The 15,329-nt window shown below is 37.3% G+C and overlaps 2 protein-coding genes and 1 pseudogene across 2 annotated transcripts; 1 reads left to right on the forward strand and 2 right to left on the reverse strand.

Moving 5' to 3' along the window:
* Nucleotides 1–35: 35 nt before the first annotated feature.
* LOC106391618 (E3 ubiquitin-protein ligase SHPRH) lies at nucleotides 36–6,910 on the reverse strand. Its single transcript, XM_013832303.3, has 18 exons — nucleotides 6,806–6,910; nucleotides 5,791–6,537; nucleotides 5,504–5,704; nucleotides 5,290–5,351; nucleotides 4,719–5,199; nucleotides 4,166–4,622; nucleotides 3,688–4,080; nucleotides 3,143–3,613; nucleotides 2,902–3,050; nucleotides 2,555–2,771; nucleotides 2,270–2,467; nucleotides 2,084–2,200; nucleotides 1,759–2,001; nucleotides 1,478–1,676; nucleotides 1,208–1,401; nucleotides 979–1,130; nucleotides 685–904; nucleotides 36–608 (listed from the first exon to the last, which is right to left on the reverse strand). Exons 2-18 carry the CDS (start codon nucleotides 6,525–6,527, stop codon nucleotides 318–320), a joined length of 4,782 nt encoding a protein of 1,593 aa, XP_013687757.2. The 5' UTR covers nucleotides 6,528–6,537; nucleotides 6,806–6,910; the 3' UTR covers nucleotides 36–317.
* Nucleotides 6,911–7,025: 115 nt separating this feature from the next.
* Nucleotides 7,026–8,443, forward strand: LOC106347816 (probable RNA-binding protein EIF1AD). Its single transcript, XM_048755214.1, has 4 exons — nucleotides 7,026–7,266; nucleotides 7,624–7,699; nucleotides 7,881–8,007; nucleotides 8,096–8,443. The coding sequence occupies exons 1-4, from the start codon at nucleotides 7,153–7,155 to the stop codon at nucleotides 8,292–8,294; spliced, it is 516 nt and encodes a 171-aa protein (XP_048611171.1). The 5' UTR covers nucleotides 7,026–7,152; the 3' UTR covers nucleotides 8,295–8,443.
* Nucleotides 8,444–8,697: 254 nt separating this feature from the next.
* On the reverse strand, nucleotides 8,698–12,871 carry LOC106351830 (annotated as a pseudogene).
* Between the last annotated feature and the right edge of the window lie 2,458 nt (nucleotides 12,872–15,329).

Consider the following 15,329-nt stretch of genomic DNA (forward strand, 5'->3'; position numbering starts at 1 on the left):
TATCATATGTTGTTATTTTCATATGAAAGTGTATATACAGATCAAGAAGACCCTTTCCAAATTTCAACCTCATGTTACTCTAATTCATATATATACATAGATGAAGCTTTCCTAATGCAGCAAATGTTTGTTGCAATACAAAAAATCTTGAAAAAAACTCCCATCCCATCACCTTGCCTAAGCCTTAATCTAAAAGTTTGAGGTTAAAAGTAATCCATAATGAATGCAGACAACACTAACGAGAAGCAGTGTATCTTTGGACTACTTCTCTATACAGACAACAAGATGCTCCAACAACCACCAAATCTTCTCTGCAATCATGATGTGTTTGTTGTTGATGTTGATGCATCATTGCTTTCTTTCATTCTCCTCTCGGCTGCCATAGCTGCAGCCACTGAGGGCGGTAGATCTCTCAGATTCCTCTCTCCATCTCCCTCGTTTTCTTCTGTCTCTTCTGCTGGTGGTGAAGCAAATAGACACTCTAGGTCTCTTAGTGTCAGATTCTGTTGATCTTGATTCTTTGTATTCCTGCTGCTGCTAAATGAGCTTACGTTTACGTTCTTGCTCCTGTTCAGCTTGTAGATGCTGTCTTCCACTGTACCCGTTACCTAGTCCCCACCAAAAAAAAAGAGAGATGTCAAGATCAAAGTGAAGCTGCACAAGAAACAAAGCAGACGCACGAACCAGGAAGCGATGAACTAGAGTAGGCTTATCTTGTCCTATCCGGTGAACACGCCCAACAGCTTGCGCTTCTGTAGCTGGATTTAGAAGCGGCTCCACTAGAACAACATGCTGTGCTTCCAGAAGATTAAGACCATTGGCACCATGCTGCACCAGAAGCAGCAGGACTTGGATCGATTCTTTCTCTGTCCCCTTGAATTTGCTAATTGCCGTCTGTGATTTTCTGCATTCCCATGGAATCAACGTTATATATGTCTCTGAAGTCTTAAGTAACCTATGCAACAACAATAATTTTACCTTCCTCCTTTCATCCGAATGAAAGTGATGCCGTTTGCAGAGAAGGCATGTTCCAACACATCAAGAACATCGTTCCAGCTGGAGAAAACAAGAACCTTAGCTTCCCGGTCACTTGACTTGATCCATAAGATTCTTCTAGTAACAGCTTCAATCTACCCAAACACAATATATGAGAAAACGAAGTATACTACTTGTTGGAAGAATCTTTAAAAAGCATGGAGGGGCTAACCTTTGTTCCATATGAACCTTGAACAGATAATGATGCTTCGTTTTCTCTGTGATCTTGACCTGACGAGTAACCGTTTTGTCTGTCATCAGCATACGCAATGTTTCCAACATCTGTATGTTGCCTGCATATTGGACACATCACCCACTTTCGCATAGTTTCATGAACCGAACCACGCTCAGTCATGGAGAAAAAGCCTGTGGAGAGACACAAAGATGCATGAGATAACAGTGCATGCAAGTCCAGCTCCTTATGATCAAGTAAGGTGTTTACATTTACAGCAAGTGCTGTGCCCACACTGGAAAACCATCTTCTGATTCCGTAGGGTTTCATGACAAATAGGACATGCTTCCTCTCGCTTTAGAACGTTTTCTCTCTCCTGTTCAACAGGATCTGAAGCCTTAGCTGTTTCCTCTACTGGTGAGGAGTGATCTTGACTCTCTTCTTGTTTCTGTTTGGTTTCTATCAACCCCTGAAAAAGGATAAAAAATTTGTTTATACGTACACTTAATGACTTCTCTTGGCCAATAACAACAGCAAGGTAAGGGGTTTACCTTCAGATAACGAAGCTTCCCTTTTATACTAAGTAATGAGGACTGAGCCAAAAATTTATCATTAGTGTTCTGGACACTAGCAGCGTCTAACTCATCAAGACTCAAAGCATAAATGGCCGTGTCATCTTCAGATTCTCTAAGCTGTAGTCTCATCGTCGCCATCTTAATCTCATCATAGGCACGTAGAAGGTTAGCTTGAGCCCTAGCCAAGTCCCTTGCATGTGCATATTCCTTCCTCATCACCTTCATCAGATAAATCAAAAACTACAAATGTCAGAACTTGAAAATGAAAGATATTATTACTTCACCCCTTTCTCCATCTTACCTCAAGAGTTTTTAAATGGTTTTTAGCTGCCAATTTGCTTTCACTGTCTAAATAAGACTTGCAATGGTTTCTTATCACACCAAGAACCACTTCCGTCTCAGATGCAGATTTTGAAACCTATTATCACAACAGAGAGAGCATTAAATGTGGGATAGGACCAAACTGAAGATAGATCAAGTGACTTACAATAACGGCGTCACCACCATTTCTTTTGGTGGGTTCTTCGTTGTCAACAGATGACGGATTGTTTCTCGATGACAAACCGAAAAAGAAATGATTACGAGCAGACTTCTTCTTCTGTAGATCTACCATCTCTTCAGCAGATGCATGTTCCATTACTCCTCCACGAGATTTGTTAAGACGGAACAGCCTAGCCTCATATTCCTGGGAAGATTTTTTCAATACATTAACTAACATCAATAAAAACTTCATATAAAAGCAAGCGCACACACACAAGCAAAAGAAGCAAACCTGGAATCGTTCATCTAGCTCGCAATGAATACAAGTAGGGCCATCATCTTTCTTATTACAATACTTGCAATTACCAATACACTCAATATCCTCCACTCTTGGTTTCTTCATAGTCTTGTTGATCTCTAAAAGCTTATCCATCACTGTTTTTCTAGAGCTTTCTAGCGTATCCATACATGTCTGCAGATGAAGTTTCATCCCATGTATGGTTCTAAAGCTGAAACAAATATATAACGATCACTTGTTATATGATAAATCAATCTACTCTTTTAACAGGTCATTTGTTGCACTTGCAGAAACTATGCAGCAACAAGAAGTCATGAAACTTCAAATATTAATGTACTAACCGAGAAGATTCTCTGGAGGAGACATGGATGGCCTCTTCAATCTTCCTAGTCAACTCGCTGGTGAAATCTTTATCCTCTTCAGCAAGTTGGAGGGCATCTAACCACCAAACCGAACGTTGTTTCCCTATGTTTCTCAAAGACTCGGAAGCCTTGGAAAGTTTTTCAATTATTAGCAATGTAGCATTGAAACACAGACTGCGAGCTTAAGGAACTCTTTGGAAAAGCATTTTGTGCAAGTAACCTGATCGTATGATTTTGTGAACTCCTGCTGTGCTTTGGAGAGATTCGAGTTGAATGAGGATAAATACTTAACTTTCAATGTCTCACAAACTGTATCCAGAGTTTTGCACTCTTCATGATACTCTCCATCTTTCTTTAAACCACTTTCTGAAGAAGCATGAGTTGAACTATCACGCTCATTGATCCTTTGCCTTTTCGCTGCACGATGATGATCCTCATCTCTCACATCTCTTTTGTGGCTTTGAACCAGTGGTAGTATCTCAGCTAGATTGTGGAGAATATGAATATTCAACAATGGATCAAGACGAAAATCTTCAGCGTTCTCTTCAGTTATATTCAATGCTTCCTTGTATAACGATACCGCTTCGGAAAACTCTTGCTTAAGCATGGAAATAGCAGCAATCCCGTTTAAAGCAACGATCAACACTCTAAGAGCTTCTTCTCCTTCGCTCTGAGTCTTTTTCACAAGGACCTAAAGAAAAAAAACTTACAATCAGCAAAAAAAAAAGTAGCAAACCAAAGATTGAAAAAAAGCTAAACCCCCACCATAAGAATCTCTTCCATGGTCATTGGCGTTTGTTGCAACGAACGTAAACCAGAGTTCCCTACTTGAGGGTGGCAGCAAGCCTGGCGCAGTTTCAAGAGCGAGTTCAAGAGCTTTGCAGTTTCGGCGTGAGTGATTAAAGGATTATCAGAAGAACTATGACCTCTTTTGAGAATATCACGTTTCAGAGTTTGTATGACTTCACGGGCGTAATTCCCACAAGTCTCATGCTGCCTGCTATAAAAGTGCTCTTCAATCGCGGAGAATTTGAGCCATGAAACGCATTCCTCTTGAGGTGGGAGCTGCAGCTCATCAGCCACGTGGATTTTTGAAGAACGCCACATGAGTTGTTTGAAAAGTTTATGTGTAAACTCCATTGCCTTTGCGTCTCGCCTCTGAACAAAAGCAAGAAGGTTGTTAGACTTAGACATGAAATACCATTTAAAAGATAAGAGAATAAACTATTTGTTCTGCTCAGACCTCATATGGTTCTCTTATGACTTCAGTCCACCATCTTGAAACATCGAAAGGATTAGCTTTAAGGAACCTTAACAGTCCATACAAGTCATCAAGTTTGCTTTGTATAGGAGTTCCGGTGATACACCAACGGTGTTTAGTGTATAATCTCAAAGCCATCTCTGTTGCAGCAGCTGTATTCCTCTCCACCATCTGGGCCTCATCCAAGCAAATCCTCCACCAGAATATTCTTGTGAGTGGAGTAGGAATCACAGGATACTTTTTCTGGAATCTAAGACAATGCCGGTCACCATCATGCCTGTCTCCATCATGAGTCAAGTCATCTCTGAGGACATCATAGGTTGTTAAAACAATGTCAGCATTGAGGAGATCAGTGATGTCCACCGTAGGTTCTTTGGAGTGTGAGGCATTCCTCACACCTTCATAGATACATGTCACAAGAGAACCCAAGCGTGTATGGCTACAACATGGGGAGATGAAACAAGGCAAAGAGATTAAAAACAAAACACCATTTCTGAAAGTAATCTTTGTTAAGTGTAGGGAAGAATCCTGATACCGTGTAATCTCGGAATGCCATTGCTGTAATATAGGAGATGGACAGACAATAAGAGTGGCACCTGTGGAGATGGGAGAGGCAGTGACTTGTAGAAGCTCACAGCACATCTGGCAATTATATTCACCTTGTTTGACAACAACTTCAACAGCGTCTTTTTTGCTCTTCTTTTGAGATGCCTTTTCATCAGCATCTTGACAAATAGCCTGCTTTCTTGTCCATTTAGGTGAATAACGTACACAGTCTGCATGCTGCCAAGCATCACACATGTCACACTGTACCCAAACACCTTTGTATATGCGGCTTTTACTGACAGCTCCACATGTGCACTCAACACGCTCCCTTTTCACTCTCTTCAAGCCAGTTTTCAAATCATCAGTTACTGGTGACCCATTAGTCACAACAGATGTTTCTTCCTCGTTTGGTTTTCTATTAGAAAAGATGCATGCAAGTAGTTCAACTGTTTTCCCCAATCCCATCTCATCTGCAGCATTCACACATTGAGAATGAACCACCACAGAACTTAACAAAGGCTAATACAAGGAGACAAGAAGAAACTGCAAGTTGTTCTTACCAGCAAGGATACCGCCCGGAATTCGAGGTGAACAATACTCTGGTGCTAATGAGATATTCCCACTAAAAACAACCAAAGCATATGACAAATGGACCAAATCAAAACAAGTTCTTCTGTTAACAGTTGGAAATTTACTGAGAGAGACTTATACTGTTTGTTGAACATTAAGAGGAGCTAAAAAGTTCATAATGATAAAACAAAAGAAGGAACAAACCTGAATGGGTTAAAGAACATTTTTGCAGCAGAGTCAAGAAACCCAATGGAGATTGACAAAGGTGAGATGAATTCTTCTTCGCCTCCCAAAGTTATTGGATCTCCTCTCTCTCGCTGCACCATCCAGTAAGCTGCACGTCGTTGGTACGGCCTAAGTTCTGGGAGCAGATCAGTTATATCATCTTCAAGCATCGCATCCGTCCTGAACCAACAACATTATAATAAGTTGGAAAAAACTAACTTCAAACATTAAGCACACACATTCCAAAAAAAGTATGCTCTACTCACTTAGATGGCTTTATGGCTTCATAAAAAGCAGAAGCATCAAACCTAGACTGTTCACTAGAGTCCTCCTGAGTTATCGATCTCTCATCCTCCTGCACGTTTAGTTCCGTCCCATACCTAGCTTCTGATGTCATTACCTCCGGCCTCAACCAAGACATGACATGAATCATACTACTTTTCCACCTCTGCCTTGTGTTCTCAAGAAGAGACTCACACGCATCAAAAGCCTCCTGAAGCAACTCAACTCTAACTCTAGGAGACAACAACCCCTCGTTACCACCTGGCACAACCCTCAAAGTCAGAAACTTTATACTCGCCAGATGAGCAAGACCCCAAACGCCTTCACCTGGACCATCAAAACCCCCAGACCAAACCACTGACCCATCAACCAGCTCCAAGGTTACATCACTGGAAGACAACACGGGCCAGTGACCGAGCTTCATCAGATCAATAAAGTTAGTCACATTGCACAGACGAAACCGTGACGAACAATCCAGACCAGAACCACCTTCTCTTAAAGTTAAATTAGTGAGAACAACTTCAGCTATGTCAAAGTGTTGTCTCTCCTGCTTCTCACTTGAAGAACATATGTTCACATAATATGGCTTATCGATATCTTCAACACTCTTCTTCTTCTTCGTCCTCGGGCGAGAACCCTCTGCCTCATCGCCGGAGACTTGCTTTTGATCGGTGATCAATCCCAACGAACGCTGCGGCTTGGGTTGCTTTCTCCTACCCATCACTACAAAACTAACATAGAATCCAAAAAGGTATCAACTTTATACAATTCAAAAAGCTATCAACTTTCTATAATTCAAAAAGATATCAACTTTCTACAATTCAATCCCAACGAACACTGCGGCTTGGGTTGCTTTCTCCTACCCATCACTACAAAACTAACATAAATTCAAAAAAGCTATCAACTTTAAACAATTCAGAAAACACCTTCTTATCTAATGAATCGTTCGGTTATGTAACACATTAGCTCAAGATGAAAACAGAGGACATAGTTACGAACCTGTGAAGCGAGAGAGAGGATTCGAGTAAAGTAAAGAACTTTGAATCGTGGAGGAGAGTTAACAGACCGCCGCACGGTGTCTCTTTCACGGTTTAAAACGAGTTCCCGGTTTATCTGCGCTTCGATGTAACCCTTACCCACTTAACTTGGTCAATGGAATGACGTTTATACCCTCAACATATAAAGAAAATAACAATGTTTGCCCTTTGTGTTTACACTTCCTCTTTAGGAACTCGTGTGATTCTAGTTAAACGGCACAGTTACTACAAAAACCCTAATCTCAGTTTCTTCTGGTGTTTTTGTGCTCTTTTGGTTGTAAAAGTTTGGATCTTTTTGAGTTGAAAGAGATGAACAGAGGAAGGAGGAATCTGAAACAAGCGGCGTCGGAGCAGGACTTCACGCTTGAGGAATGTCAGAGTATCGCTCAGGTCGTCTCTCTCAGAGGTTCCAATCAAATTGAGGTAAGTTTCTGTATACATGTGTTGGTTAAAGTTTGAATTTTTATTTAATGGTTTGAATCTTAGCTTAGTTCTGTGTATATGTACTAATTAAAGATTGAGTTTTTATTTATGGGTTTTGAATCGTTTAATTGAATCTCAATGTGTTAGGCTTATTAGTTTTGTATTGTATGTATTGATTAAAGATTGAATTTTTATTTATGGTTTTTCAATCCTTTAATTGAATCACAATGTGTTAGGCTTGGTTTTGTACTGTATGTACTGATTAAAGATTGGATTTTTATAGTTTAAGGACAGCTAGAGTTTTGCAATTGATTTGTTCTTTAACTGCTGTTTTGTCGTGTTGCTGTCTGTTTGAAGATAATGGATGCAAAAGGAGAACACTCATTAGCCTTGTTTCCAGCCAAGTTTCGTGAGAGCATGTGGATCAGACGAGGTACTTTCTCTCAGACTTGTTTAAACTTGGCAAAGGAATATCGAATCATGCTTAGTGTTGTGTCTTAATCTTTGACATGTTTCAGATATGTGGATTTTGTGTCTTTATATTTACTGCATAATGTGGTGTGTGGTTGGAGGAGTTTGAGATGGTGTTTTAATTGTTGTTCACTTATTTGCAGGAAGCTTTGTGGTGATTGATCATACAGGAAAGGAAAAGGCGCAAGAATCTGGTAGCAAAGTTACATCAATTGTCTGTAAAGTTCTCTTCTTTGAGCAAATCCGTCTCCTCCAAAAGTCTCCTGAATGGTAATAAAAGCATTGTTTCTTTGAACTGTGGTATATGAATGACATCTAGTTTTGTTTATCAAAGCTCATGTGAGTTTGGTTAATGCAGGCCAGAGATCTTCAGAGATGCCAAGCCAGTTCCAGCTGATGAAAGCTCTCAAATCCCCATCCCACAGCAAGGTGAAATAGATTCTAGCGATGAGAGTGATGATGGGATGCCTCCACTGGAAGCAAACACAAACAGATTGAGGCCGTTTGGGGTGCAGTGTGATGCGGAAACAGATTCTGGATCAGATTCTGACTCATAGAAACATCCGGAACATGCTTTTCAGCTTGTTTCTCAAGAGAGAGAACATTATAGTTTTGAGATGTCTCTTATTAAACTGTATGTAACCAACACAGAGCTGCTGAAGAAAATGCACTGTTTTGATTTTGCAATGAATTGATTATTGATCTATATGGCTTAGTACATGGTTCAGACTTCAGAGATTACCCCCCTTGCTTCTCATTCTCTTCTTGCAATTATAAAGTCTTCATACGGAACCAGAAGAGGAATACAAATATATAACATTCTCTTTCTCATTCTCTTGTTGCAATTATAAAGTCTTCATATGGAACCAGAAGAGGAATACAAATGTGGAAAAAACAAACTCTTACAGAAGAATGCATCTACGTTGCCAACAACCAAAATATATATATACTAACTTGATCTCCTGATAACACAGAGATTTCTCTAAGGTGCCCAAGGAGCTGGTGGCGGAGGTGCGTCCGGGAACAAGGGAGGCAAGGCAGAGAACAGACGGTTCTTGTCAAGCATGTGTTTCTCTCCTGATAAGGCAACTAGAGCAGCGACGAGTCCCGCATTTCCCGTCAGTGTCGGCTCTGTATAGTTTGCGGTACGAACATCATGAAACACATCATGTCCGTCCGGTCCAGCGACCATTGCTCCTTCAATCACATTTGGGTTTTCCTTTGAGCTTTCTCTCCATTTCCACCCTCCCTTGCAGCTCTCTTTCCGGTTCTTTGGTATCGAAGCGCCTCTGTGGTGTACATGTTTTGGGTAACGCTCCCCATATCCAACGACATAGCTAATGTTTTGCTCTGTTTTTTGGTTAGGTGAAGAGAGAGGCTTACTTGCGATCTCGAGAAGTCCCTTAGTACGTTAGTAAAGTAGACATTAGGCCCACATGACCATCCACGAGTATCAGAAGCCTCTAGGTAATCACCGTATAAAGCGGCTAGGAAAGCCGCGTTTGCAGCATATTGGAGAGGCTGGGGATCTCCATTGTTTAACTGGATCAAACCTCCTATAGATATGATAACAAATTAAAGAAACAGGTTATACATACTCTTGAGAGAAAAAAAATATTAGAATATAAAAGGGCAACTACTATTCTATTTACCTTTAGTTCTATTGAACTTGTTGAAAGACGGTAAGTAAGAGCACATAACGATGCTGATCTGGTTATGAAATTTTCTCAAAACCTCTTCAGCTGGATATCCAGGGCTCAAAAACAATCTCATCCGGGTCAACAGCAGCTAACAGTTGATTATAAAAAAACACATCAGTTTGGGAAAACATAATATAGCTAAATTAATTAAGAAAGTGTTAAAGAGTGCAAACTTACCTGCGCCCCTGCTAGTTTTGTGTTCCAACTGAACACGCCAGAGTCACGCGAGAAAGAATCAGAAGGATCGGCCAACGCAAGAGTCGTTACCCGGTCGAGGTAAGTTGCATCTCCAGTGGCGTAGTAGAGCCAAACCCCACCCCATAAAAGCTCATCCCAGGACGATCTTGAGCTTCTACCACTGCCTTTGATACAAGACTCTGCAAACCTATAGAGAATCTTGGCGCCGTGAATAAGCTTCTGAGAATACGCATCGTTTTCAGTGAAAACGATGGACGCTGATGCAAGTGCAGCCGCCATTTCTGCAGCAAGATTGGGGCATTCACTGATGCATACATGTAAGTGCCTTTCGTAATCTATGTCCTCAGGGCGCATCCAGCAGTAACGTTCAGTTCCTTCAGATCCGACCTGTTTAAAAGGAAAACAAACTTGTAGCAGACTGAAACACGTAAACATGCAAAGTCGTAAGGATCTTTGTTTTGTAACCTGTGACACCATATCATGGATTGAATCGGCAGCACTAGAGTCGAAAGTCTTGAGAAAGTAATCAGTTCCCCATTTGATGATTCCTTCGACGTGGCTAAGTTCGCCGAGTTGTTGCTACTTGGCATGATATTCTATGACACTCCAGCTCAACATGGTCATCGCAAAAGACATCTTGAAATTAGACTTTATCGCGTCGCCACCATCATAATAACCTCCAGACAGGTTTGGGTGGCTGCTCCCTGGATACTTCCCATCTTGAAGACAGGAATCGCCTCTCCAGGTGATGTTGTTTTCGTCTGGCAAGCGCCCAGCTGATACAACAAAAAGCAAAGCAGAGTAGATTAGATGATAGTTTGAGACTACGTTTTATCATTTATGTTAATGAATGATACTACATATATGTTTGAGTATCTCTTGAGATTTGATGAAATACATCGTTTTGTTGTTTTCTTCCTTTACACGTATAGTGAACTGAATATATACAACTCGATGTTTCCTATTCTCAATAGGATCAAATCTCAAGAGATACACTTAACATATGTCTTATTGAATCTAATAAGACTAATAATTAATAAATAAGCTAGATTGTTTGTTTTGACTTACATCTCTGGCTATTGAAGAACTTCAGTCCGGTGTGAAGCGCCATGTTATAAGCGTCAGGTGCTTGTTGTTGGTAGTGGTGGCGATGCGTGAGAGCTCTGATCGTCATGGAAAACGCCATAACCACCCCAATGCCAATGAAGGCTAGCGTCCAGGCACAAGTATGTTTTCTTACAGTTTTCTTCTTGGGCTTCGGAGAATGCTGCAATAGCCAGCTACTCTGCATCTCTTCCGACGGCTTTGGAAAAGCCGTCCAGTCCACCTCTTGCAGTTCCACCTCTCTTCTCATCTTTACTCCAGACCTAGCAGACACAGGGAAAGAAAGATATCAGACGATTGAACACTTAAAATTAGGATAATAGTTTTCTTGTGAGCTACAAACTAAACATAAAGAATTTTGCAAATGTGATGTGATGAATACTAAACATAAAGAGATAAGTGGTATGATCATGTCGAAATTATTGTTTACAAAAGACCCAAGCAGACAAGGTTAAGTTTGAAATAAACTACTATCCTTGTTGATGAAAATGCGACCAACATTCAATACCATGAAACAAGGAACAAGCTTTTTAGCACACAAGCTAAGAAAAAGCTTTTCAATGCACACACCCAAACAACATTAGATTTGATATTCACATTGTTATGCAGAAAGTGAAGTAGCAAAACCCCTTCCAAAGAGTAGTGAAAGTAAGACCTTCAAAGATATCAACTTAACTAAGTGATTCTGATGATTTTCAAATGCTAAAGATTTAAGCAGAAACGTTGCTTCTTCAACCATTAGCTTATTGTAAGAGCATATCGAAACAGAGGGAAAGCTTCTTTCTTTTAGTATTATCAAAATGACAATGAATGAACGTCATAGAATCAAAATGGACGTTGAACAAATAAAAAGAAAAAAAAAAAGAATCAAAATGGACACTCTGGTTTCTGCCATACTCTTTTGTTTCATAGAGTAAATTGACACGTGGCGATCAACAATCAGTTATGTCTACTTATATGTAAAATTTTCAGCGTGGAGTTGTGATATATTTGGTACCCAAACGTCGTGAGCACTTCAAAAAGTTCTTACCAAATTAAGGACAATGGACCCATGTAACAACCAAGCTAGCGACTAAACAATTAACTGATCAATAAGATTAAATTTTGTAAATCAAACACCACAAATCATATGAATATGCCTTGACATATAAGTAGAAGATTGCCCCACAACAAAGTCTAAACAATTATTGATCTAAAATGTTATATTTTGTGTCAAACACCAAAAGTCATAGTCATACACACACACACACACATATATATATATATATATATATATATATTGTTTTTGATGGCTTTCATATTATTATTTTTCAAAAAAAAGAATCTGATTATATTTTGCTCTTCTTTTTCCAAATTATTATTTTTAAAATTCAAAAATCAGAAAAATGAATTTCATGAGAATCAAAAAGTCCTTAGAATATCACGAAACCATGTGTACATAATTAGACAGTACTTTGTTGAGTAGTAATTAGACAAGAAGATTGGCAACTAAATGTGAAGAAGAATGGGAAAAAAATCCAAGAGGGCTGTATTGAATCTGAAATTTGAAGTAATTTGATTTTTAATGAGTTTGTAGATGATTGCACGAGAATTAGAGAATTTAGTATGATTTTTGTTAAAACACTCTAAAATCTCATCTAAAACAGTGAGATTTGCATTTTTATTTTTATAACTAAGGAACTCTCCTCAAATACTCTAGAAACAATTAAAATACTCTAAAATCTCCAACTTAAATTTTGTTCAATAACAGTGGATTTCAGAGTGTTTTACGAAATGACAAGTTTAATAACATTGGATTTTAAAGTGTTTTTTAAAATTCATGTTTCAATAACAGTGGATTTGTTTTTTTAATACAAATCACTTGAAATTCTTGGTTGAATACACCCCCCCCCCCCCCCCCCCCCCAAAGTGTATATAAAAAACTGAAATTTTAATGAGCATCATAGTAGTTATAACACGATAAGCCATCTAAACACCTCAGAATATCACGAAACCATTCTTTCCATACCAGTAAAAAAGAAAGGAACATAAGTGCACAGAATCAACGATAACAAAGGTGTGAACTAACCTTTATGAATTCTTCGTTGAGATGGATCGTAAGGTAATGGCTATATACTGCTATAGCTAGTAACGAGAGAGTGTGGAGAAAACAAAAACCCCAAAATAATGAAATTTTAGTTGTAATGGATGTTGTGGTGCTAGTGAATTCTTTTCCAATACTAAAACATTATATTATTAAGTTTTTGGGAATAAACTTTTCTAAAAGTATATCTATTATCAATTTTACTTTTAAAGTTTGTTTAACTTTAAGATTGAAGTGTTTGTATCCGTAACAAAACTTTATATTTAACTTTTAAAAAAAAAATATATTTACATTATAATCTTTGATATTGATCAAAATTGGTTAAACCATTAAAAAATTACAAATAAAGTATACATTTAAAGGTCACTAAAACAGTATTAATAAATAAATTATAACATTTTAATAAATAATAATTAAACAAATTATGATTGAGAGTTTAAGTGTTCACAATTGAGAGAACAAAACTAATGAATTTGAATATTGATGTGGTGCATTGCGGGAGATTCTTGCTTTCAGATGCTTACTTGTTTTGCATTTCCTTTTTAATCTTTTAACTTTAAATAATTAGATGATGTTTTTCTATTTACGGAGTCTCTCCATTATGGTTTATTCTCCAATCTCCACTATGTGTTTGCAAGGTAAGTACATAATGAACTTGCCTTTTTGAATTCTTCATCAGTTATAGTCTCTTATAGATCATCGTATTTTTCCCTAGTTCACCAAAGTCATGTAAATCATAGTATTTGCAAAGAGTTTAACAACAAATCATATAGTAAGTTTTTCTAATTCACCAAAGTCATAATGTCATGTAAATTTATTCATTTTCAAATATTTCCAGATCCTAAATTGAATACACCTCTTCTAAAATGGAACTGAGGGATTAGTAATTTTTTTTTTGAACAAATTGCAGTCTAAGTATTGTTATGGAAAACTCACCGTTTTTTTTTTTTTGAACTGTGGAAAACTCACTATATTAAAAACTATTTTAAGTGTTTGGATCGATATATGTATAGCTTTAAAGAATTGGTTATATATTTTTGTGAATAATTATTTATGTGATTTTTGCTTCTATAGGTAGTTACACTATTGAGAGATTTAGACGTTGCGGTTGACTAAATTGAATAATTACATAGCTGTGATAATGTTTTATTTTTATCTAAGTGGTGCAGTTGTTTTTTTTTGCTTGATTTCTTTTACGTCATCCAGACATCCACTATGATGTATGTTCTTATGCGTTATTTGTAGGACTGTTCTAGATTTTGTAACCATCTAATCTATTAATTTAGGGTTCTATTTTCTATCTACTATGCAAAAGTTGTCATTTCAATTTGGAGTCTTTCATAACTTTATCTTTTTTATAGATGTTAGCCCACCCTTAATAAATACTTAATCTTAACCAAAAAATTAATGTAAACAGACGTTGATATAAACCAAACTTCATTTATCATATACAAATAATGAATATATTCATATCACTTACTTTTAAACACACGTTTCATCTAATGTACACATTGCTCGGCAAGAGTCTTCAACTTGACCTTTCGTATGAACAAGCTGGACCTAGCCTGAGTCAGTGCTTCTATTCAGTTGAATGCATGTATTGCCACACACCATACTCAATAAGATAGGCACCTATCAAACACCATAATCAAATTCCATATCCTACAATCATACTACCATTAAAAAAAAATTATTCATACGTTTGGTTTAATCAAAAACTCTTAATTTTTATTTAATATATTTCAAATTCCAAAATAGCTGTATATCTAATAAACTTTAGACTAAAATCTCCAAGTTTGAATATTCTCTAACCAATTTCAAAACGATATCAAATCTAGAAACTAAATAGATCTTTTGAATAACTATATGCCTAAATAATATTTATTTAAATAGTTTCTAAGGAAAAAATCGTAGCCATCTATTGCTCTACAACAAAAAAGGATATGCCATACCAGATTTTACATACCTCAATATTACTTTCTCAAAAATTAGGGATGGGAAAAATATCCGAATCCAAAAAATAGAACCAAATCCGATCCGAAAAAGTATTACAGAATCCGAATCGAATAGCTTAAATATCCAAAAAAGTTTAAAATTTTGGCATCTAGAGAACCATAACCAAACCCGAACCAAAATATTTTGGGTATCCGAGTGCATCCAAAATAGATTTATATACCTAAATATATTAATTATTTTTAGATTTAATATATACAAAATATCTAAAATATATAAGATATCTTTAAATTATCCAAAATACTTGAAAATATATAAAAATAATCAAAATTAAATGTCTAAAATAGCTAAACAATACTCAAAAATCTTGAAATATATATTGATTCTCTACCCAAAATTCAAGCTAAATCGATTTATTTGTTAAGTTTAGGTATTTTGGCATACATAATTCAAATTTATATGTAATATATTACTTTGTTTTAGATTTTGGGAAAATTTAAAGTATATAATTAATTTAAAGTTTTTTAAAATAATTTAAACGGGTTATCCGAACC

Source organism: Brassica napus, chromosome C4, assembly GCF_020379485.1.
Source record: "Brassica napus cultivar Da-Ae chromosome C4, Da-Ae, whole genome shotgun sequence".
Lineage (NCBI taxonomy): Eukaryota > Viridiplantae > Streptophyta > Magnoliopsida > Brassicales > Brassicaceae > Brassica > Brassica napus.